This window comes from Synchiropus splendidus, chromosome 3 (genome assembly GCF_027744825.2).
Source record: "Synchiropus splendidus isolate RoL2022-P1 chromosome 3, RoL_Sspl_1.0, whole genome shotgun sequence".
NCBI lineage: Eukaryota > Metazoa > Chordata > Actinopteri > Syngnathiformes > Callionymidae > Synchiropus > Synchiropus splendidus.
This window is the reverse complement of record NC_071336.1, coordinates 28877602-28901569: the sequence shown is the minus strand read 5'-3', so window position 1 is coordinate 28901569 and position 23968 is coordinate 28877602. Positions and strand designations below refer to the sequence as shown.

General features: G+C 43.7%; 3 protein-coding genes across 5 annotated transcripts; 1 reads left to right on the top strand and 2 right to left on the bottom strand.

Annotated features, from left to right (window-relative positions):
- The first annotated feature begins 391 nt into the window (after positions 1 to 391).
- mybl1 (v-myb avian myeloblastosis viral oncogene homolog-like 1) lies at positions 392 to 9183 on the top strand. 3 transcript variants are annotated; one of them, XM_053859556.1, is made up of 16 exons: positions 399 to 817; positions 2524 to 2623; positions 2686 to 2757; positions 2926 to 3018; positions 3356 to 3576; positions 3649 to 3847; positions 3922 to 3996; positions 4212 to 4316; positions 4720 to 4959; positions 5024 to 5305; positions 5384 to 5517; positions 6422 to 6536; positions 6623 to 6739; positions 6818 to 6922; positions 7063 to 7245; positions 7312 to 9183. In XM_053859556.1, the coding sequence occupies exons 1-16, from the start codon at positions 795 to 797 to the stop codon at positions 7435 to 7437; spliced, it is 2190 nt and encodes a 729-aa protein (XP_053715531.1). In that variant the 5' UTR covers positions 399 to 794; the 3' UTR covers positions 7438 to 9183. The 3 variants fall into 3 exon arrangements, with proteins under 3 accessions (XP_053715530.1, XP_053715534.1, XP_053715531.1); XM_053859555.1 differs by having other exon boundaries at positions 392 to 817; positions 7063 to 9183; XM_053859559.1 differs by lacking the exon at positions 4212 to 4316 and having other exon boundaries at positions 394 to 817; positions 7063 to 9183.
- A 2693-nt stretch (positions 9184 to 11876) lies between these two features.
- On the bottom strand, positions 11877 to 16700 carry si:dkey-97a13.12 (uncharacterized). The gene is made up of 6 exons (XM_053860105.1): positions 16685 to 16700; positions 15698 to 15892; positions 15498 to 15529; positions 14926 to 15093; positions 13165 to 13250; positions 11877 to 12703 (listed from the first exon to the last, which is right to left on the bottom strand). The coding sequence occupies exons 1-6, from the start codon at positions 16698 to 16700 to the stop codon at positions 12466 to 12468; spliced, it is 735 nt and encodes a 244-aa protein (XP_053716080.1). The 3' UTR covers positions 11877 to 12465.
- A 1930-nt stretch (positions 16701 to 18630) lies between these two features.
- rrs1 (ribosome biogenesis regulator 1 homolog) lies at positions 18631 to 19842 on the bottom strand. Its single transcript, XM_053860459.1, has one exon. The coding sequence runs from the start codon at positions 19823 to 19825 to the stop codon at positions 18770 to 18772; it is 1056 nt and encodes a 351-aa protein (XP_053716434.1). The 5' UTR covers positions 19826 to 19842; the 3' UTR covers positions 18631 to 18769.
- Positions 19843 to 23968: the final 4126 nt, after the last annotated feature.

Below are 23968 nucleotides of genomic sequence, written 5' to 3'. Positions count from 1 at the left end.
ACAAATGTTCCAAATAGAGCAATACTCAATTTTGTCCACTAGATGTCAGCAAATATCGCTGTAAAACAACAACTAGGCCTTGAGCTCGTGAAACTGTATATAATATAATATAATATAATATAATATAATATAATATAATATAGCAATGATGTCAAAGACCTCTTGTTGTATATTACTTGGACACGCATCAGATTATTCCTCTCCGTGTGAGCGGGCCACTATTTTGAGCCTCTACAAAGAGCGCTTTTTCTCCTGGAAACGCTGACAGTAGCTTGTGTGACTTAATTCAATCGTCCAATCAAACCGAATACGCCTCCTCCGTTGAACCAATCACAGATGAACTATACCACCACTTCAACCTATCAGTGGCAGCGCTCCAATTATTGACCAATCAGAAGCAAAGCCGCCTGCGTGGAGGGCTGGGCGCGAGAATCGGCGGGATGGACAAATACCATAACGTCAGAAGGAAGAAGGAGGACAGAGAAGACAGAGACGCTCTTGGAGCGGTACAGCGACATTCGTCCTAACGTATCACATTTTCTTTTGCTCCCGTATTTGGACTGACCCGTAAAGAAGCGCTAGCGACGGTGGATTTTGTTTAAGATCCCTGAACAAAAGGACAGTCCGGCATTTTGGAGCGCAATATTCGGGACATTACAGTACAGCAGCGCATAGACACATGAATCCAGTAATGTCTGGCTTGTATGGAAGAATGATGGTCATGTTAGGATTTCTGAAGCGCTACTGAGTACTGGATCCTTGTTATTGCACGCTAAACCATCCTTACGACTGTCATGGACAACGTGAAGACACACAGGTGGGTGGACTGCTCACTGTCATTACATTGTCATAAAGACGGTTTACTCAAATGCATGCGCAATTCCGGACGTTATTACCTTTCCATTTTTTAAAAATGTTATGTAAGTGTATCCCCTTTGATCTTCAAGGGTACGTGTCATTTAGAACGTGCTTGGCTGTCAACATATGTTACAACTCTGTTTTAGATTATATTCACATATAATCTGATGATCTAATAATCTATATGTGAATAATATAGTCTTGGTTTTATATATATATATATATATATATATATATATATATATATATATATATATATATATATATATATATATATATATATATATATATAAACCAAGACAATATTGAGAGAATGAATAGAGAGGATGCGAATATATATAATTTCCAATAATCATTAAAAAATAATAGCAGTCTGACAAGGCCATGTCCTTTGCTGGCATCACATTTCATTGCAAAGAATCTTATGAGAGAATGAATAGAGAGGATGGATTGTACAGGTGACTTCTGAAGTGACGCTCAGTGCCCTTCATTGAACTTATGGCTAGCAACATTTATGGTTAAAAAGATAAGGCTGTGCTGTATCTCTTTCTGCCTATATTTAATGTTGCATGTTATTTAAAATAAACCATCTTCAGTTGGTTAAGTCTATTGAACAGTCCAGAGTCCATATAAAAATGAAATGATCACTATTACACGAAATACACAATACAAAAACTGCATATAAACAAGGAAAATTTCAAGTTCATGAGTCTGGATCCCTGTTCATTGCACCTGTCAGGCATTTCAAAATGCAACAGATATAAAGGAAAACATAAACAGGAATGCGCGTTGAAATCAAAAAGGATGCAGGGGCAAGTAGAGAGTCTGAGCAAGCGTTTACATGGGACCACCCACACCGGTGACCAGAAAAAATAGCTGCAGTTTGTCAGGTAATAATTCCAGCTGCAGTGGCTTTTTACTTTTCAGAACTTTATCGATTAATAATTGATCATCATAATCAATCTTTGTGTGTCATTGCCTTTATTCTTTATCTCGCTCAAAAATCTCTCCCTTTAAAATAATGGTTAATGTCTAATATATAAAGAAACAGAGGGTTCTGTTATTTATTGTGAGTCTTGCAACATGCAACAAACATGTTTTTTTAATCAGACAACACAAGCTTTATTGTTTTTTTTTTTTCAAATTGAAATCTGAGGTTACATAAGAAACCATGTCCTATTTTAAGGTTTTGAAAAAGTGAACCGTTGGTGAATTGGCTCTTGACTCAACCCCTCCCTCGTCTACCTCAGTGACGCACACTTACTCTCATCTGGAGGTGAAAGAGCCTGTTGATCGGTCCTGTACTTCAGGCCCCTCTTCCTCCTTCCCTTATGTTCACTCACATGTTTGGATTGGAGCCAGGCTTCACTCAGCGTGGTCAAGGCTTTTCAACATTTACCTTCCAAAGTGTGGGATTGTGAGTTCGTCTGTGGGGATTGTGGAATAGTGCTCTCCATTTATTCACAGCCACAGATTGTGTTCATATGAGAGGAATTTCACATTGTTTCTTACCAGCACATCTGCAAATTATAACACTATGTGTACTGTTACTACGTGTTCAACTGCATCTTCAAAGTACTTGCGTATTACTAAGAAATTCAATTCTTTATCAGTGTTGATATTTTCTTTCCTTTTGTTGCTAATTTTCTACATTTTTACTTTCAGCAATGATGAAGATGAGGAGCTTCACTCCACAGACCCTGAAACTAAGGAGAAAGGAAAAGACAAAAAGGCTCTGTCTAAAATAAAGTGGTCTCGTGATGAGGTAAGTCTGCTCGTATGGAAATAGCTCGTGCTCAGATGTTCAACATGTTTTCTCAACTATAGGATGAGAAACTGAAGAAGCTCGTGGAGCAGCACGGCACAGACTCCTGGAAATTGATTGCTAACTACTTCCTGGTAAGTGAATAACATGACACGAGAGCTTGGTGTCAGACGACTCTCCTTACTGGTGCAGGAAAATGAGCCAATCGGTGTTGACATACACTCACCAGCTCAGTGGTTAACACTTACGACCAGCCAGTGCGAGGAAGTGCTGCCTTGTTACAAGGTGTTTGTGTGTCACAGGGGAGGACAGATGGCCAGTGTCAGCACCGCTGGCAGAAGGTGCTCAACCCTGAACTGGTGAAAGGACCCTGGACAAAAGAGGAGGATCAGAAGGTAAGAGGAGATGGGAAGATGATAGAAGTGCCAGAAGGGGGATGTCAGAGTGAGGTGTGTCAGAGTCAGGTGGACACTTTCAGTTCAGGCTCGATCTGGAGGGATGACACCAGATACCAAGATGTTCTGCTTCTTATCAGAGGCTCCCATTGCACGTCACTCCTTTAGCTCATCCTCCCTGCTCACACCGATCCTCTTCACGCTAAATAATGACACATCATTTCCCCACTCTTTTGTAAGCACAGCACACCTATAAAACACGTATTTTCGATTATATTTTCAACATGTTAAATAAGTATGTCAATATTGTGAAACCCTGTTATGAACATCTGTTCAGGTCATCGACCTGGTGCACAAATATGGCCCCAAGCGCTGGTCCGTGATCGCGAAGCACCTCCAAGGCAGGATTGGGAAGCAGTGCCGTGAACGCTGGCACAATCACCTCAACCCAGAGGTGAAGAAGTCGTCCTGGACTCAAGAGGAGGACAGAATTATCTACGAAGCCCACAAGAGGCTGGGCAACCGTTGGGCGGAGATCTCCAAACTTCTTCCTGGCCGGTAGAAATTGAACCTGCGCACAGTTCAGATTGACGTGAGTCGACTTTACATTTCAAAATTTGGCCTCACCAGGACGGACAATTCCATCAAAAACCACTGGAATTCAACCATGAGGAGGAAAGTGGAACACGAGGGCTATTTGCAGGACGGAGGCAAGAGCTTCACCTCCTCTCACTCTGGAACGAAGAGGCGACCTCACTCCCAGTGTCCTGTAGCATCGGAGGCCCAGCCGTGCGACCGCAGCCCGCTGCCTGTGACGGGAGCCAGCCAGGTAATCCCCATCTCGGAGGATCTTTTTGCCTCACAGCATTCCTTACAGCCTCCCCTGCCACACCTCTCTCTCAGATACCAGGATATAACTTCGATCCTCACGGTCATCCCATGATGGACAGTCTTCTTGACAATCCTGACTTCCTGCTGGTGAGTGGCATGTGATCACATCACACACGTTTCCACTCCCTCTGGTCACTGCTGACTGCTAACCCTGGACTTCAGAATCAGAGGCTTGAATGATTCCCTCCTAACGCTCAATAACAACAAATGATAATATCTGTGTTCAGATGACTGTGTTTTCCTGACTTCTGCCTTTCCTCCTGTCCTCTCGAACCCTTCTCCCCGGCGTTTGTTTATTCCAGTCGTCGTGCCCGGATGACCCCGACAGAGAACAAAGAATTAAGGAGCTTGAGCTGCTGCTTATGTCAGCAGAGAATGAAGTCCAACAACAATGCAGAGGTCCACGTGTAAGAACACACTTCCAGCGTGTGTTTGCCGTTTTAGTCAGCTTTGTCACTGACACTGCACTGCAGAAAGCTCCATTTTGATGTCTCTTGACTGATCCTTGGGTTTCAAAAAAGCTTTTTGACTAACAACATTTGGTTCTTCCAAGACGTGATAAATGGAACTTTGGCAGTGTGTTGATAGTAGCAAGGAATGGAGCACATGACTGTGTGCCTGTAGTTTGACTTGCTGAAGTGTCTCCATAGTAACTAGTCTCCTATTCATCCTGCCACCCCTTTAGACTGGGCTGAAGCTCTTTCACCATCGCACTCTTCCTCCCTACCATTAGTCTCCATTTTGTTCTAGCTTCACTGTCTCTGCTGCTCCTCTTCCACGTCTCTGACTTTCCCCTGGCTCCGCCCCCAGGGCATGGAACCCTACTCTTCCTGGTCTGACAGCATGTCTGACGACACACTGACCACAAGCAGCAGCAGCCTGGAGGAGCAGGCGGAGAGAAGACAGTGGAGGGACCCTGACACACGCCGGGCGCCGCCGCCACGACTCGCTGTCTCCCCCAGCAAGTTCCTGTCTGTGGAGGCCAGTTCCGTTCTCTCCACTCTGCAGTCCATCCCAGATTTTGCTGAGACGATGGAGCTCATGGACTCCGTGAGTGACAGGAAACACAAAATCACCCACAAAACCATTTGAAATTCACAATGTGCGTCCACAGGAGCATGTTCCATGGAACGACGCCGGCACTTTTGGCTCGCCCCAACATAACCAGCCGGGATACAGCGCCCTCTCGCAGGAGAAGACTTCTGACAATTCATCAGACGCCGCCAGCCTGAGCACCTTCAAGCTGTCTAAGCCCACCCTGACATCCACAGCGAGAAGAAGAGACAGAGTGGAATCATCTCTGTTATGCGAAAGAATCTGCTCCTCGTTTTTGGAAAACCTCCCCAACTCTCCCAAGAAAACGCCCACAAAGTCGTTGCCCTTCACTCCATCACGGGTAGATTGTCTGTTTTTGCCTGTTCACACACAAATAATGACAAAAGTTGCCATGAATTACCTCCATGTTTTCCTCTAGATATGCAACTTGTCAGACCATCTGAACCTCGAAAACCCAGCCCTCACATCCACACCAGTGTGTGGCCAAAAATGTCTTCTTAACACACCTCTTCACAAAGAGACGACACCGAAGCACCAGAAGGAGAACGAAGGGTAAATGCTTTTTATGACCGGGTCATGCTACTGAGCGAGCAACTTGTGTGAGAGTGCTCATGTCATAGTGTATCAGTGACTGTTCAAATAATCTGTAGGAGTCAAAGTACAATCACACCTTTGTGCTCACAAGCTGGAGACACAATAGTCTAAAACTGGAAGCAAGATTCTCTGTACTCCCTGTTGTCTTGGCAGAAGTTGCATGGGAGCGTCTTCTCAAAGTTCAAGGAGCCCCACATCTGAGGAAGGTTGAACATGGCAAGAAGTTGAAAATAAGAATGTATATTGTGAAGACACTTGGTTTATCAGTTCATATCGCAGACATTGTGATACATATGGATTGAACTTCACAATCTTCCTGTTTTCAGGTTTCAACAAGACGCGTTTTTTAAAAAATGATGAGACTTTAGGCTTATTTTTTATGAAATGTTTTGAATTCATGAGGAGGAATGATGGACTGGTGGTTTCTAGGAACACTTCAGAACATAGTTTTAGTTTCTCCAAGATTTTTCTTTTTTGAGTGACCAACAAGAAATGCCCCCCCAATGCTGTAGAATGTTGATGTAGAATGTAAAAAATGTCCATATCGATGGCCTGTAGTTTAGACCAAAATGTAAAAAATATTAATAATTCGCCAAGTTATAAGATTCTTCTTCGATTTACCAGGTTACGTCTTTGAGAATCTCCTCCATATTTCAGCAAGATTGGTATAAAATGACTGAAATATTCCTAACCGAATGGGAATTGAAATGAGTGACATGTTGAATGGAATCGTTTTGGGAAAACTGCCAGACGTTATAAACTGTTAAACTGCAACAATATTTTCAGAAGACTTAGTCAGATTTTGGTCTTTTCAGATGGAATACAGTGGTGTTGAAGAAATCTCCTCTGCTTATTCACTCAGGCCCAGGACTCCGAAGTACCGCAAGACCATCATGATCCCAACACCACGGACTCCGACTCCCTTTAAAAATGCTTTGGCTGCTCAGGAGAAGATGCATGGACCTCTAAGGATTGAGGTGAGAGACGAGAAACTGTCTGCATCAGTAGTAACTTTAATCATCTATTCTAATGTAATACTCATGCGTGTTGTTTTTATTGACAGCCACAGCCGCTGGCATTCTTAGAAGAAGACATCCGGGAAGTCCTGAAGCAGGAGACTGGAACAGACATCTTCAACAGAACAGACTTCCAGACGGACTACAGAATGTGGAAACACAATGTACGAGTCCTGAAATCGGAGCTGACTCCAACTCCAATCTTTCCTAGCAATAATTTGTGTCTCACTCTTCTCCATCAGATGGACGGTCCAGCCAGGAAAGTGCGCAAGTCTCTGGTCCTGGAGCCCTGGGGCAAAGATCATCTCAACGTCCAGCTCTTCCAAGAGCAGCTCAACAACGCACAGGTGAGGGAGACACCGACACAGACACTCAGTATCTTTGTAGCGAATCAGAGGGAAGTTTTGGTCAGACAGGTTTATTTCCGACTCCTTGAGCCTGCAGAGGTGTGTGGGCAGTTGTCCATGTGACCTGTTTCACTCTCCAGGTTGCAGAGGAAAGTCTCCTGACAAGCTCCTCTCTCAGTACCATTGGCCCAGAACAAGAAGAGAATCAGCAGCCTCTGACCTCAGGGGAGCAGGAGAGCTCTCCGGGGAACCCTCATCGCCTGTCCAGCCCGAGGGTCAAGAAGCGTCCGTCGCCCAGGAAAGCCTCAAAACAAGTCGCTCAGGTAGAGCAGTTTCATATGAGTGTGAGCGTCAGCAAAGATGTCAACCTGGGTTGCTTTTCTTGGCAGGTGAGCGAATGGGAAGCTGTGGTTTACGGGAAAACCGAGGACCAGCTGATCATGACAGAACAGGCACGTCAGTACCTGAACCCCTACTTGTCATCAGGGCCCACGTCGAGGGCCCTCGTACTCTAATGCTCGACGGCTAAACCCGCCGAAGACTGGTGTAAGAGACAATCCTCCTAACCCTTCAGCCACAGACGTGCACTACGCCAAGGCAGTGGCCCAGTCACTGCCTGCTCCCAACCCACACTGCGTCTTGTCTCCCGTTAGAATGTGGAGCTATGTTGGTTTTATGAAGCGCAGCTGCAGCAACAGTGTTTATTGCAAGTATCGTGCTTGGTATTTAGTTTCAATATTTTTACGCTAACTATCACACTCTAAAACTGCAGGTGTGTAACAATATTAACTTGCGCTGTTCCGACTCTGGTTCAAGTCGACGTGTCATTGTTGCTGCAGGACTGAACTGACTTTGCTCTCAAGCACCGTCCTTTGTGGCAAACTGGATGATAGCACTTGTGATATGTTAATTTGTTTAATCAACGCCTTTCCAAGGCCATAGCGTCCACTGACACCGGATCAGTTGAATGTATTTTCACGTGGAAAGGTACCTTAATGTTTACTTTTGTTTGTTTGTTTATTTATTATCTAACCGCTCGAGATTTTAATATAAGACACTATTCTCAGTAGTTTGCTGACAAAACAGCCTAAAAAAAACCCATGAAGCAGCAAAGGTTTTTCACGCTGGATGGAAAGGGTTTGCTTTTTATGTCAAGGGTGTAGTATATTTATTCAATGTTTACTGGTTTATTTATTTCTGAAATGATTAAAAAAACAAATTTTACGAGAAATTATCGAATAATTTTATTTTATTTCATCTTTTCTAATCAGGATTGGCCAAGTAAAATCACACTGCCACTGATTTTTTTAAAAATCTACAAATCATCATTGTCTAGTGATGTCTGTCGTTAGCTAGCATGTTTTTTTAACACGGCAGCAGGGTGCCATCTCCGACCTCTACTCTTAGACCAATTGCACTTTTTACTCCATTGATCCTAAATGATCGTTTATTCAGATGTAGCTTTTTGTTGATCTTTTACTATTGTGAATGTGAGCTGCTTGATTGTTTTGTTGGTTGCAGATCTGCTGAGGAACCCAGATGTCCTGATCGTTTCTCTCGTGCTTTTATTTTGTTATTTCCGGTTTTGTTCTGTGTTTCCGTTTCCTTTTTTTCCTCCATCTTTCTGGCGACGCGAGTTGGCCCCAAGGTGTAGATACCCATAATGTCTTGGTTAGAAGATAGAAACGGAAGCACAGGACAAAACCGAAACGAAAATGACACCAGACATGTTATCGATAACTACACACTAGATTACCATATAAATTCTGTTTTAATCCTGTTTACATGCGCTGTGCTTCCAAGGTTGATCGAGCTCACGAACATTGAAAATATTGGTGGCATATCTGCGCACTGAGGTAACAAGACAGCTATAAATGCTCATTGTATTGTTGGCATTAGGTAATCCAGCATTAGTTATAATCTGGATAATCCAGCATTAAGTGTTTAAGAATCTGTAAGAAGGGAATCTTGTCAGCCAGATCGCGTACTCTGAAGATTCAAACTCTTAATTGACTGTCGTACGAATTTAAAGTTGTTGTGTGTCTGCCATTTTAGGCTGTGTGTTGTAATCTGTGTATATATATATATGTGTGTGTGTGCATGATGTGTGCGATGGTTTGATCAAACATTCCGTGAAGGGACCGAAGAAAGCGAAGGTGAGCAATGAGCAATAACCTGAAGAATATTAATACATTTTATTTGTAGCAAAATCACATCCTGCCGAATGTTTTTATGTCTGACTGAAAAAAAAATAAATGTATTTGATGGATGTTTGTCTGATTTTTGGTTGGTTGATAAGAATCTCCCTTCACATTCAGATGAACTTGAGCTCTGCTCAGGTGGGCGTGACATGTACCAGGCGCCAGCGCTGATAGAGTAGTTGATCTTGGGTCTCCTGGCGTGTACATGTTGTGCTGCTGTCAACTTGGCCTGGGGTCCGGGGACAAGAGCCCCCTCCGACCAGAACAAGAGGCCTCTCTGCAGGGTCAGCTGCTGGCCCTAAAGGGGCCCACTCACCCGTGACTTAATGGCCCCAGGCGCCTTTGTCCTCTGGGCTGTTGGTTTTACAGAACCATTCACTCAATTGCCCATCAAATGAAGGGAGGAGACGAAGGCGACGTCTTGCCTTATGCTGAAGGAGCAACAGCACACACACACAAAAACACACACACACAACATCCTAAATCAATCTGTTTCCTTCAGCTTTAGTGCATGTACAAGAGGCTCCTTTGTCTTGCGTGACCCACACTTGTGTGATTCTATGGCCAATTGCTTATTGGCAGCAGCAGCTCTGCGACCTGTTGCTTTGCCTCGTAAATCATTTGTTTGGCTGCAGGTTTTGTGCTCACTAGTTATGAGTCTCACTTTCCGTCGAGGTGAACTCACCTCACCTCATGTCACCCACCAAATCTGTCATATTCAGGATTGTGCGACTACTTCCTTCTTTCTCTGCACACAAGCACCCTCACACACACACACACACTTTGTCTTTGTGTATACTAGACAGCAGATGGCAGCCCATTATCGGACCAACTAGCAGTCATCTGGCAAGCACTCTGCCCCACCCCTCTCCCCCGGCCCCTGAAGACATCCTTCGCATCACAGCAGGGGGAACACATTTTAGGCGGGAGCCCTGCGTGTCATGACTGTAACTATTTCCACTTGTCAGCAAGGGTCTTCTGCCCAGTGCCAGAATATATATCAAGAGACTTGAGAGGATGGAGTGGAAGAAAAATCCTTAAAAAAAAAACCACTCAAAAAAAAAAACTAAACAGGGAACCATTGTAAGTGCAGGAGTTCATGGTCCACTGATCACACAAGACACGTCGCAGCTAGGATGAGAACAACAACAACAAACATGGAGGAATCCCTGAACAAAAGCAAACAAAAGCATCTGTTTGCTTTTCTTCAGTTGTGTTTTGTTGTGTTGTTTTTCACTACACAATGGCCAGGGTTTCCACTACTCTGAATGTACTTGAAATTTTTATAAAACTGAAATTCTTATCCAAATATTTTCAAGACATTAAAAGAGCTTTAGTTTAAATAAGGTGATATAAAAACTTGAATATAGCCACCATCGTGATTTATTGTCAAACTGATGCAAAGTCAACAATATTCAGTTGTTTAAATGTATGTGTGGATCCATCATTTGATTCAGTAATATACCAAATTCATTCAAATGGAAAAATGTGGCTTCGTGTGACAAATATTCTTATACCATTAAACTGCGATTAATTGAGATGAATTAATCACAAATTCTCTATAAAACCATCCAAATGGCTAATTATGATGATCCAGTTATTTTGTAGTTTTAATCCTCCTTAAACTTGTGGTGACTGGCAAAAGGTGCCTACAAATAGCAAAAGATGGTCCCCACGAGGAGATGTGGTTCCAAGAATCGGTCCCCACAAGTACAGCTATACAGGAACCCCTTACACACACACAGGGTGAGAGGAGTGGGGACATTAGATGCATCATAGAGCACATTTAGACTGACCACTGCTTACACACACACTCAGACCGACAGGCCGACTGAAGGACAGCTTCATCCACCAGGCCATCAGGAAGCTGAACTCTCTACCCACTCACTCATAGTTGCACTTTATTGTTTGTACTCTCACTGCTAACTTGCACTATCACTATCAACTCAACACTTATGCTGTTATTGTTGTATATGTTGTATTTTATACATGGTGTAATGTCGCATATATAACAACATTTCAATCCTCTATTATGTATATGGCAGAATTGACAATAAAAGCTAGCTTTACCTTGTTTCCTTTACACATGGGCCATTTTCAGTCATCACAGTGTGTAGATGCGGGAAGAAACTGTAAAACATATGAATCCCACCCAGAAATGACACGGGCTAAAGCCCCAAAACACTGGATCAGATCACAGAACCTTCTACTTGGACTCTCTTTTCACGATGGCAGGTTGACCTGCCCTGTAAAAAGACCAAGACACACAAACGTGCATCAAAGTGATGTCACACCAAACCCAGATCCCACATCAGAGTATTATTATCATCTGCAGCCTCCATTCTAAAGTCATTCTTACACTCATCGTGACAGACGTGTCAGCAGTTTTCATGTAAAAGTGTACAGAACTCATCTCTGTCACGTAGCATTCATCTTGTTCTTTAATATGTCCAGTGTTGGTAAGACGCTCAGGATGAGGTGCCCCAGCAGCAGTGAAAAGCAGATGAGGAAGGGCTGTTGTGCCTCTGCGGTCAAGGCCGCGGTCAGGGTTTCATGTTTGTGTCCTATGGAAGGAAGCAATCCACGACTCTCACTATAGAAATGCAACATGCTGGGAGGCAGCGACGAAGAGGAGCGACTCCAGTGAGCTGCGTGGACGTGTCCGGGACAACCAGCAACAATCTCTTCTCAAAGCTTTTGAGCCGACTTCAAGTGAAAGCGTTCGCCCCTCTGCACACTGACGGCACACAGCGTTTCAGGCTTTGTTCTTTTTAATCACATAAAAACATGCCACTGGAGCAGATGCACTCTCCTCACATGTCGTACACAGGGTGAGATCCTGGGTTTCCCAGAGTTACTGCATGCAACTATCGCAGTTTCTGAAATATAAGAAGCGCCACAGTCCTATTCAGGCTGTCGTGCAGTGGCCGCAGGGTCAGTCTTGCTCAATGACATGAAGAACTGCACCAGCAACAACCTCATCCAGCCCTGGTTCTAAGTGAGAGTACAAACTAGAAGTGAGCTGCAGCGATGCTGCCAAATGAACAAAAGCATGTCACCAACGTGATAACTGTACGGACAGGTGTGATTCTTCTGAATACCAGAGAGCAGGTGCAGCAAATCTACAGATGTATTTTGGTTTATTTCCCTCGGTAGCTCCGTCTCTTCTGCTACATGACTTTTGAGTTACATCACCGATGAGGTACTGGCCCGAATCAAAATATTCAAGACCTGTTTCACATGCAGAAGCTGCTTGGCCCTCTTTCTCTCTCTCACACACACAGACACACACACATATATCCATGCATACACACACACCCAGGACAAAGAGGAGGGGCCCCTTCAGTCTCCTTCGAAGGCCCCGTTGGCCGTGCCCTGGCATTCACTCTTTCTCCGGCACTTGGACAAGATCCTGTGGAGCAGACCCGGGGACCTGTGAGCCTGGGAGGCCACAGGTTGAGGAACTGTGATGTGGTGGTGCCTCTGCTCTGGGATGGGGCCCCCATCCAGGACCAGGTCCCCTCCACCTCCTCCTCCTCCTCCTTTGCTCCCTCTCTTGAGCGCCTGCCGAATGTGTCCACTGGGAGACGGATAAACACAAAAGAGCCTGTTTATTCCTGCTGACCCAAATTCCACATCCAGCAGACGAGACAAGGCCGACGTGTGTGTCTTAGTCGGTGAACGTGTTCTGAGGAGGAGTGTGAGCACATGTGTTCGGGGGGGAACAAAATATTTAGCGCACGTTTCTAGACATCACGTTGTCAGATTCATCTTTTAACTTGTTTTCTTTGACCTCAGCGAGCAGGGTTGACTCGATCTGGTGTGCGTGCTTCTGTGTGTGTGTGTGTGTGTGTGTGTGTGAAAGGGGCGGGGGCTGTAATAAGGTCTCTTTGTCATCTAATGAGGGGGAGAGGGGCCACCTGTTCAGGGGCGCAGAGGAAAGCAGTGGGATGAGACTGGTGCAGGATGCTGGAGCAGCTGTTGTTTTCTGCGTCTGATATGACATTTGTTGGTGAACAATGTGTTTGTTGCCAGACCCACCTTGTGCCTCTGCTGCGCGGGCCCCAGTCACTGTCCAGGCCTCTCAGAGATGCGCATCTCCGTAAAGCTCTGGGAGGAAGGTTCACCTGTGATGGGTCAAAAGACACTCTTGCATCACAACACATCCATCCAACACTTGGGATTATGCAGAGACGGGTCGTGAAGGCAGACCCGGCGCTACCTTCAGACCTCCCTCAGGAATATGAGCATAGCCTTTTTTTTCCTCTTTCCTACACTATCTGTTAAAAAGAATATTTTGTATTATATATTTATATTTTTGTTGTTTACAGGGCATGTTAAGTTACAAACAAAATTTCTTAATTTTTAAAAAATTCTGATTCTGTTTCTGTCCTTAACTACAAGATGCTATTTCTGCATATAAATGACAAGATGATTTAACAACAAAAGTCTTACGTAGTTTTGTATTTGAGCATAGTCTCAAAGGAACTGATCAGAATATTTTTAGAGGCTGGCAGGAGACTGAATTAGGCGCCGAACAAGATTCAAATCCGGCAACTGCATCAGTGTTCTGTCTAAGATGCAGTGGTCAAGCTAATGTTCAATTGAGTTGGAAAAAAAGAGAGCAATAAACAACAAAACACTATGCTTGTGAGGACCGTATGGCTTTGTGGGGACATTTGGCTGGACCCCACGAGGTTAAGCCTCAATTTGAGGACGAAGACTTCAAAATAACTGGGACGTTATGATTCGGCAAAGTCCTGGTTATAAGGTGAGCCATGTGTTTTGGATGGTTAGGCAGAGGGTCAGAGGCTGGGGAAAGGGTTATGTCAATGGGGAACCTCACAATGTCCCCACAAGGGTAGAAATAGTGGGGTGTTTGCGTGTGTATGAAAAAGTGGCAACTAAATAAACAAATCTGAATTAGGTTTACATTACTGAAGCAACATGATCCACATGTCAGGTTTCATGCTGATTGTAATATTTATGGCTGTTCACTAAAATGTATACATAAATTTTACCCCTTTGGAAGCATTGAATGTGCTTATTTAATTGATCTGAAAAAATAGGCATGATGTGACATGATGCTTATATTTTGATTTGATTTCTTCTTCGTGCTTTTTGTAATATGAGCCTATCATCATATTTTTGTCAAAGCTTTTGTTAAACAGCAGCGTGTTTCATCCATACAGTCTAAAATAAACACATTATTTAAATTCTACTAAAACACACCTCTGGCTGATCATAGTGCAAAACACATTTACAAACTTTTGAAACAAATGTACAAACTATTGGGAATTTATCAATCATGAAACACATTTACAACAAATTAACAAAGTTCTTTAGCAAACTTTTTTTTCAAAGTTTATAATTGTATTTCCAAATTTGTAACTGTATTTCAGATGTTCCCAACGTGTTTTCACAGTTTGTAAAATTGTCCCGATTCCCCACGATTGGTACAAGTGGAACAATTCCAGCAACCGCTTCCGGACCACGTCCTTAATTTGACCCTTTCCCGTACCGTACGATTCTTCGGAAAAGTTGCATACACCGGAAACACATTTTTAAACTCTGGAAGCATATTTACAAAGTGTGTAAACACCTTTGCTAACACTTAAAACAAATGTACAAACTTGGAAACACACTTAAAATCAATACTTTGCTAAAGAAGTTGCAAACGTGTTTCGCTATTTCTAAATTTGTTCCAAGAGTTTGTACTTTTTTTTTTTCCTTCAAAAGTTTGTAAATGTGTTTTGCGCTTCTCAGCCACCGTACATCTCCCCAGCCGCTGTGTGCACCCACCTGGCCCAGTTCCATCACACAGGAGGCGGGGAAGTAGCCTTGCTGACCGTCCTGCAGCCGCCCGAACCATCTTCCCTCCTCATGTTTGGACAGAACCAAGATGACGTCACCAGCAGAGAGCTCCACTTCATCCGGCCACTGCGGCTTGTAGCTGTGCACCACTACCATCTGGCGGACAAAGAAGGTACGGCAGTCAGAATATTTCAAAAACAAAAGAGGGTCTAAAACATAATATTGAAGACGTAAACAATAGAATATCACGTTGTTTGTTTTCCATAAATAATAACAAAACGTTCCAATGTTCCCGTACAGCCCGAGGAGAGGATTTAGTGAATGGAAAGGATTAAGACTCAGAGATTAACAGAGCTGTGAAATAGAAACCCTAAATCTGGGTCTGCTCCTCATTAACTAACCCTCCTAAATACAGATCATGTTCGTCAGCAGAATTAGCTTGGACTCTGACACAAAAGTATTCACTATATTTAAAAGATAACACATGGACAATGCATCACACTTTCGATATTGTGGTGAATAACAACTCATTCAAATGTAAATGATGCTGTTGAACCTGCCTTTTCTGCATCAGTTCTGTACCGGCATCTCCCTGGTGTTCATCCAAGGGTTTTCATGAGCAGACAAAACAAAGCAACAAAATATGAATTCACAGTTGTTTTTGTCACTGAACACACTAACAGCTACATTCACCCCTGGATCTGCAGAGCACTTGTGTAACACGCTGCACAGCACGCACTGCAGCTATGGATCCACTCACCTTGAGGGGCGAGGACAGTGGTGAAGACCTCAAATTGCTCATTGCTGTGCATGTAGATGTGATGCATCCTGAAGATCTGACTCTCGCACACTGAGCGATGCTCCCGCGCTCCCTCTTCTCCCTTGATCTTAAAATAAATGCAGCTGACTAATCCACTGCAGCAGTGACTGGAGATAAAAGGGTCAATCCTCAGTGCTGATTGGACAGAATCAGAGGAGTTCAGACTTCAAAAACATTGTTTCATATATATAGCCTTGTCAACGATAAGCAGGAATCGTGGTTGTCATCATCGTTATTATTATTGTTCATCCCAGTGAACCACCAGCATCTCAGCAGCCAGTGACGCAACAGTCACAGCAACAGCAACAGTGTTGCAGCAAGGCTTGATGCAAGGTTATATCGGTGGATGTTCAATGAAAGCGTGGCAACAACATACAGACAGTTCACACTTTACCTTTTACCTTTACCTTTAGCTCACAAACATCACAACAACAACAAAGACGAAGCTGACAATGGATGTGTTCCTGCACTAATGTTGATCATGCACAGAATAGTTTGGTCCTGGCTCTCCTGAGTCAGTGATGTCACGCTCCCGCTGGGTCCTCCTGTGCTTAGGAGTGGAGGAAGGAAGGAGCTAGAAAGAGGTGAAGCTCTGATGAGAGTTTGTTTGCTCAGAAAGCGCAGCAAACCTTGTGAAAACATGAGAGTTAAGTAGTGTTGTATCTGCACAATACCAGTGAGGCAACAACGTTGTCACTGCAGGCACGACAACACTGGTGGTTGCTACTGTATCTAGCTGCATGGTAGAAGTGCAGTAAAATTACAGCTACGACACAGTGACATGTAGCATGAGCACAAAAAAGCCACAGTTGCAGAAGTAAACATAGGTCAGAAAAATGTACCACAGTACATCAACACAGTGGCTGCTGCCCACGGATCAATACTTGATGTAGTTATACATCAGTGGCCATTCGCCTCATGCCTGACCACCTCCACTGCCCATTGTTCTGAGCCCATCTGGTCCCATGAGGGAAGTTCAGCTGCGGCGACTCGGCTGCTTGACTCGGGTGGGAATTCAGGATTCTGCCTTGTCAGAAGAGCGATTGATTAATTTGGTGTCCCATCTTCCTCAGCCTGGCTGAGCAGAAACAAAGATGAAGAGTGGAGTGGACGGGGCGGTGGTCTGCTCAACAGATGGTTCCCCCAAACCCCCCACACCCCCCAACAATCCCCCCACCTCAACACACAACACCAAACTTTTGTTGTCAGTGCATCAGCATCAGTCAACAAAATGAAAACGCTGAATTCTGCCCGACAAACCTCAGCGAAACATTGGGCGTTTGCTTGTGTTGAACTCAGCTGCTCTCTGGTTCTGACCTTGATGATCGGAGCAGCCAGTACTGATTCTAATCAGGGTGCGTCTGTAAATGGATGAGGGGAGTATTAACCTCATTATTTTGGGCCCTGGCTGCATGGCAAAGCCAGGGATTGGTCCCAAACCACAGTCTGAACCAACATCAACAATCACTGTGGAAAATATGATCAGCTTGTGCAAAGCTGGCAGGCAGATGTAATTGAAATCCTCTAAAGGTTCTCGGTTTACTTTTCCAGAATCCCCTTGCTTTTTTACCTGCCTAAAAGGCCAAAGAGAAGCCTTTACATAACCAGGCACCAGAGTTAAGCTGCTTAGAAAAGTGATCTGATGTTTACTGCTAGGGAGGAGAGACTGCGCGAGCACTGAGCTGCTCTTCCAACATGATAGTTTGCAGACTTCTGCAGGTGAGACCACAAAGATAAGAGAAAAATTGAGAGGCAGTATGAAGGTGGGGTGTGTCAAATATGATCTGGGGGAATTATTTATTCAAATGACCTTTGCAACAGATCATATGCATAGTCTGGATTTTCTACCCCAAATTCAAATAAATGGTTTACAAAACAATATAAACAATATAAAAACAAATAACTTGTCCATAATTTGGCATTGCAGCACAGGAATAATAGCAATCTGTTCAGCAACATCAGTGTGATTTAAAAGTTACTAGTTTATAGAATTTGAGAACAAGCCTACAGAGGAAAAAGACTAGGGAAAACGCAGTGATTTGTATTTTAATACATATATGATAAAAAAAATATTCTCAGCCTGACACACTTCTCCGAAATTTGCTACCCTGCAGTGTGAGGAGGTCAACTGGTCTAGTGCATTTATACTGAATGAAAGGGCTTTTGAGGAAAAGTTGTAAATGCTGTTTACACGATTCACTCCATGGCTGAGATGCTTTAGTTTGTGTATCATATACTACATAACTATTTTATATTTTACCATAATAAAAACAGAAATAATGTCAATTTTCAAAACCTAAATTGTGAAACAAAAAAAAACTAAGTTTAAATATTTACTTTTGAATGTTTTTTGAGGATTGTGACTTTAAATACACGTTACATTTGAAACAAGGTGCACAATGCTCTGAACTTGAATCATAAAAGCCTCACATCTTTTATTCACATTAAAGAGCTCATATGTGATGAATTTACAGGCGTTTTATTGACCTTAAACAGTAGTTTAAATGCAACTCTCGTGATAATCTCAAGTTTATCTCTTGGAAATTCTCTTACTCGACTGCATCAACAGTCCCTGAGGCAACAATGAACAATAATTCTTAGTTTAATAAGATACCTGTCGGGCTGGAAAAGTTGAACATCAACATACTTGACAGAAGTTTATACTTTCGACTGAAGTGGTGCTACGACATGGTGTAAGAGTTTGAAGTAGCCAAACACGACTGGATTAGAAATCAAATGCAGTGGAAACTCGACAATGCAAGTTGAATTAACAGTTCATAAAGCGGCAGATTTAAACTCAACGAACTCACCATAAGTTCAGCAACTATTGGTTCACTACGTTTAACATTTCATCTGATTTTGAAAGCGCCACCTGTTCAGAAGTGTAACTCAGAGAATGCAGACACGGGGCAACAATTATATGCTTTTAATAGCAAATCTGTATCACATCATGTGTTTCATGTCGATAGTCTTTTCATGTCCATGAGATTGGGGGCCGAACACTGTAGCCCATCACTTCTTCCCAGGTCTGGACCTTTTATTTCCCCCGCCCGGTTTGCCACCTTTGGCTCGCCCACCTGCTCCCCCCTTCCCCTTGCCTTTTCCCCTCCCCTTCCCCCCAACAGCGCCCCTGCCTCCTTTCTTCCCCGCTCCCTTCCTGTGCTTGGCTGCAGCCTCCTCTCTGTCATCCTCCCTCATCTGCTTGTTCACAGCCTTGGTGATGTCCAGCTTGGGCTTCTTACTTCCCATCAACGTCAGCAGGTCCAGCTGCTTCTGCTTCTCCGCAGAAAAGTCCCCAATCAGAGGCTGGAACTTCCTCTTCTTCCCCTGGTTCTTGACTGGCTTCTCCTTGGGCAGGCCTTCCTGGAATCTGCCCGCCGAGGCGGTGGAGGTTCTGGCCACAGACGCAGCTCGGACCAGCTCGTCCTTAGACTGGTGCGTGGACGTCGCCAGTCCAACCCCGGGAACCTTGACTTTCTGAGCCCGAGCGATGTTCCGGAGGCGGTTCAGTTCATTCTTGGCCACTCGCTCCTTCTTGGCTGTCACGCGCTTGGCGAACTGGTCCTCGTTAGGGTCTGCGGTTTGGGGGACTTCGATCAGCCACTCCTTGGTGTCATCTTTAGCTCGCTTGTAGCCCCAGCGCCGCTTCCACTCCTTGGCAGTCTCGTCCCAGACCAGGCTCGTCTTCTTCTTCTTCTGGATGCCCTTCAGTTTGGCGAACTGCTCCCATTTAGTCGGAGGTTTGGGCTTCGGAGGCGGCTTTTCTCGAGGCAGAGGGGTCGACGGCTCCGGCAGTTTCACCACAATCGCCTCTTCTTTCCTCTCGGAGGGAAGTTTCCAGATCTCGTTGACGAGGAGCTGCGTGTTGTCCCGGGCTAAAGCGTGGAGAAAGTCCTCCTTCTTCTGCGATCTGAAGTCCCGTACGTCGACACGGTTTTTGTCAAACGCGAGCAGGTTTCCGATGTCAAACTCCAGCTCAAGCTCTTTGTTGACTGATATGCTTTTGAGCCGCTCGGCCTCTTCTTCCTCAGCTTTCGCCAGCAGCTCAACAACATTACACGCAGCCATGTTGCTGTATTCTGACACACGTGGGGCGGAAGAAGAACCTCCAACTCTCCGGTTATTTCCGGGTCTCCGTTCGGCTCATGCAGTTTTCCTTTTCAGACACTAGAGGGCAAGGTTGTGCCATCTCCGCGTTCCCTCACGACGCGTTATTATTATTATTATTATTATTATTATTAGTATGTGTCACCATCAGCAGGAAAATAATTCCTGTATATCACTCGTTGTTATAGCTGTTTCTGATTATTATTATTATTATTATTATTGTTATTCTTCTTCTTATTATTATTATTATTCGCCACATCATCCTTTTTGCACAAAGGCCAAATCTACCCATTGACTTTATGCAATCCTTTCGTGCATGATTTATGAGTCTAATTTTTTTCTTGCGAAAACAGAGAATTTCAATGTTTTTATTCAAAAAAAAAAAAAAAGAAGAATTCACAATCTAACATTTTCCACTTTGCTTTCAATAGTAAGGCCTATACCTGAACTGAGGCTGTGTCTTAAAATCTGAATCTCCTTACTTCCCTGTGGATGCAGGGCTGTTCCGAACTGGTAGCTGGCACCAATATAGTTTCAACGCCAAGAAGACATTTATTTTCCTTGACAGGACTATAGTGGTCCACTATAGAAAACATATAGTAGATACTGTAGCTAGATGACAATTGAGTAGCTGTCACTGAGCTGCTTTTGTCTGTGTTTGTTGTATTCGCACAAGAGGAACCTTACTCATTCAAGCTGTTTGTTTGGCGGCGGAAATGATGGCTATAGGATGGAGTGACGTTGAGTCTTCTGCTCAGTGCCCATGGTCATATCTGGACTCGATGTTTGACGTGTGTCTGACAAAGAATGACTTATGGTTTCAAATCCTTTCTTTATTACCGTGCAAAAACATCATTGCAGCCTGCCATAACGTGCTGTCAAACCTGAGGAATGAGGCACAGCTATTTGTGCCATCAAGAATTTAGCTTTCTTGTTCATTTGCTTTTATAGGTTTGTTCGTCAGGCGACTGTTTTTTTTCTCTCTTTCTTTTATTTAACCAGATAGAAGAACCCATCGAGATCAGGATCTCTTTCACAAGGGCGACCTGGCCAAGAGGTCTGTTGCACATGTCAAATGGACATTTGCAAGAAAGTGATGGTATAGACATACAGATTTGGCAGTACAGTAGGGTTTTAAAGGTGCAGTAGCTTTGACATGCCATGGTTTCATGTGGTCTTGACAAACCAACAAAGCACGGTTCAGTGGTCTCTCGCTATCTATTCTTCCGTAAGGAACAGAAGCCTTCAGGTGGAATAGGTTCAGTTTGACCTGTGGCATATTCCATGCAGAGTGGGCAGCAAAACTAAAAGCTCTTTTTTCCACTAGGAACAGAAAAAACCCCCGAATGAATTACAAGAGTGCAAAGCATAGCAACAGTAATTTATCCTTGTATTGTAAAGCACTTCAAATGAGATGTCAGAATCAAGAAGAGTGTCTTTTGGATCATTTAAAATTGCATAATTTTAAGAGAATATTCAGACTTAATATAAGTCCTATGAATTAAACAGCAACTTTGTCACTGGAAACATATAGATATATTCAGATATATGATTTCTATTTGTAAGTATTTTTTTTGGAAACAATAAGATAATAATATTACAGGCCCAATCTCACTTTGAACAGAGTGGTTCTGTGACCTCACAGCTGATACTGCACTACAGTACATGTCCCATAATGCACTTCATTAGCTTGCATTACAATGAAGGCTTTTAGAGTTTCCGAAAATGTAATAAACTTCAATGTGTCTGGTGACTTGGATTGTATATACAGTATGTTTTGGTTCCCGCTGTGATTGAGTTTCAACGGAAGGAAAACAGGTCTTGTTCATACCTATGCCGCACTGGTCTATAAAGCCACAGGTGCAGTGGTGCTCTCTGCGTTGTAGAAAGGTCAGTGGTGCACCCGGCTTAAAAATGCACTTCTAAACTAGTTGTGAAAACAGGCTCCAGCATGGAGACTGACTCATGAAACAAGGTGCACAATGCTCTGAACTTGAATCATAAACGCCTCACATCTTTTATTCACATTAAAGAGCTCATATGTGATGAATTTACAGGCATTTTACTGACCTTAAAGCCCTCAAGAATGCGTTGTTTTTGCCTGTGTGTCCACTGCTCCACCCACAGAGCCCATCTCCAGGAGATGCGAAGCACCATCTGAGACTGGCTGTGGTGTTTGAGGTCAATAGAACACCTGTAAATTCATTGGCTTGATGTGGCGAAGCTCAATATTTTGACAGCATGACGCTCTTTAGCCTGTAAAATCCATATATTAGCTGCATCGTTGGACAAGCTGCAGGGTTCAGACTGCGAGAAAAAAGTAGTGGCTTGTTGCCCGGAAATTACGGTACTTTAAAGGTTTAAAAAGCCTGACTTTTTTCTTTCTGGGTGAAGGTCTTAATATTTTGTTTTAACTTATTCTCGCTGATGTTATGACACTGACACACCTTTACATGTGTCAATTTAAAGCTGGCTATAACTCTATAAATCCAAATTACGTTGATGTCTAGTACTGTAATAGTGTATGAATCATGAATGAATCGGACTTCGGAAGCGACTGAATCTTTTGAGTTTGCATGGTTACTCACCACCCCACCCACTTATCGGTTGTGATGAACTTTCAGACGCGGCGTAACTATCTCCCTGAACCATTTTTATCACCCTTCACTTGATTATGTTCTTAAGACATCCACATAAATCTTTAGCTGTGATTGCTCTATTTTTGTCGCCACTCATTTGAAGAAGGATGAGGACGATAAGGGAGAGGCGAACGTGCGTGGGGGGTGGGGGGCTGGTTGCCGGAAGGCGCTGTTATTATTTTGGGCTTCGGTCATTACATTCATTGCCAGACTTGCCTGGTGGAAGCTAACACGGTGACAGGTGCTCAGATAAGGTCACGAGTGATGCTCTGTGTGAAGATGTGAAGAGGAAACGCATAATGAGTGACCCAAAGTCCCCAATGTGATTTAGGGGAGGACGTAAGGTCCACTCTGACGTGGACGTTGTCTAAAGCCCCCCCATTGAAAGGCGGACCACTGGTTGGCTGCTGCCGATGTGTCACCGCAAGTGCCGAGGATTTTCTCCCCCTCACCACCCTGACTTCTGAGGCGGAGAGAATTCTTCAAAACAGGATTATTTTTCCCTCCCAGTCTCTTCTATAGAATAAGACACAGCGCAGGTTTCTGTGAGCGGCGGCAGCCAAGTAAAGTCTTTACTGACAATCATTTAGAAGTACTTAAATAAAGCACTTTAGAAAGATTCTCCTACATAACATGACACACTTCCTGGCTTTTTTGAGGAGGCCATTCAGGACTGAAATGGTTTCCACCGCCACCGAAGATTCAAGTGACATCAGTCACGGAAACGCTTTATTCAGGTTTTCACTATCAGCGGCAACGTTCTGATCTGATGAAAAGACTGTTGCGGATGTGAAACAAGACGGGTTTCTGAAGATGACCTCATTGATGACATATTTATGCTTCCTTGATTGAAGCGGTTCAGAGAAGTTCACGAGGGCCCTGTAAACTGAACGAGCCAGTAATGATCTCACTAATGAAGGAAAGTGTTCGTCTGCTGCTCTGACGCCCTTGCACACTGGGAAAACTGTTGTCAACTTCTGAACGTACTTCAGCGTATCAATAGGGAAGTATAGTTTCTTGAGAAACACAATGAGCTGGTTAAAGTGTAGCTGAAGAAATGTTAGATCAAGTGCCATTTGTTTTCCTGCAAGCCGTATTTTCTGGACTATAAACTTCTACTTTTTTCTCACGCTCTGAGCCCTGCGGCTTATACAACAGCGCGGCTAATGTATGCATTACTATACTAGTTTTGCAGTAATTACATAGTAAATACATTTACATACCAAGCGCCTTTTGTGACGTGGGGGTGAAGCACAATGCTTTGAAGGGGATTTTATTCTGCAGTTTTAGTAGACAACAAGTACAATAAGGTGGAAGGGAAAGAAAAGATAAGGAACGGCGCTCATATTTATATGTTATATCTCAGGAGGAGATGGAAATTCAGGATTCAATTGCATGAAAGCTGGAGATAGTGTGATGTGAGTTGCAGCTACATTTAAGAGGAGATGAGGAAATAGAGTAGATG

Bases quoted from the DNA above. Each gene is read 5' to 3' on its own strand.
- rrs1 (XM_053860459.1), bottom strand. From the start codon at position 19,825: ATGGCTGCGTGTAATGTTGTTGAGCTGCTGGCGAAAGCTGAGGAAGAA.
- mybl1 (XM_053859555.1), top strand. From the start codon at position 795: ATGGACAACGTGAAGACACACAG. The intron at 3,848-3,921 runs GTAATCCCCATC...CCTCTCTCTCAG, and splicing joins CTGTGACGGGAGCCAGCCAG to ATACCAGGATATAACTTCGA. The intron at 6,537-6,622 runs GTGAGAGACGAG...TTTTATTGACAG, and splicing joins ATGGACCTCTAAGGATTGAG to CCACAGCCGCTGGCATTCTT.
- si:dkey-97a13.12 (XM_053860105.1), bottom strand. The intron at 13,251-14,925 runs GTGGGTGCACAC...GACCCATCACAG, and splicing joins GTGTGATGGAACTGGGCCAG to GTGAACCTTCCTCCCAGAGC. The intron at 12,704-13,164 runs GTGGGTCTGGCA...TCCGTCTCCCAG, and splicing joins CCGCGCAGCAGAGGCACAAG to TGGACACATTCGGCAGGCGC.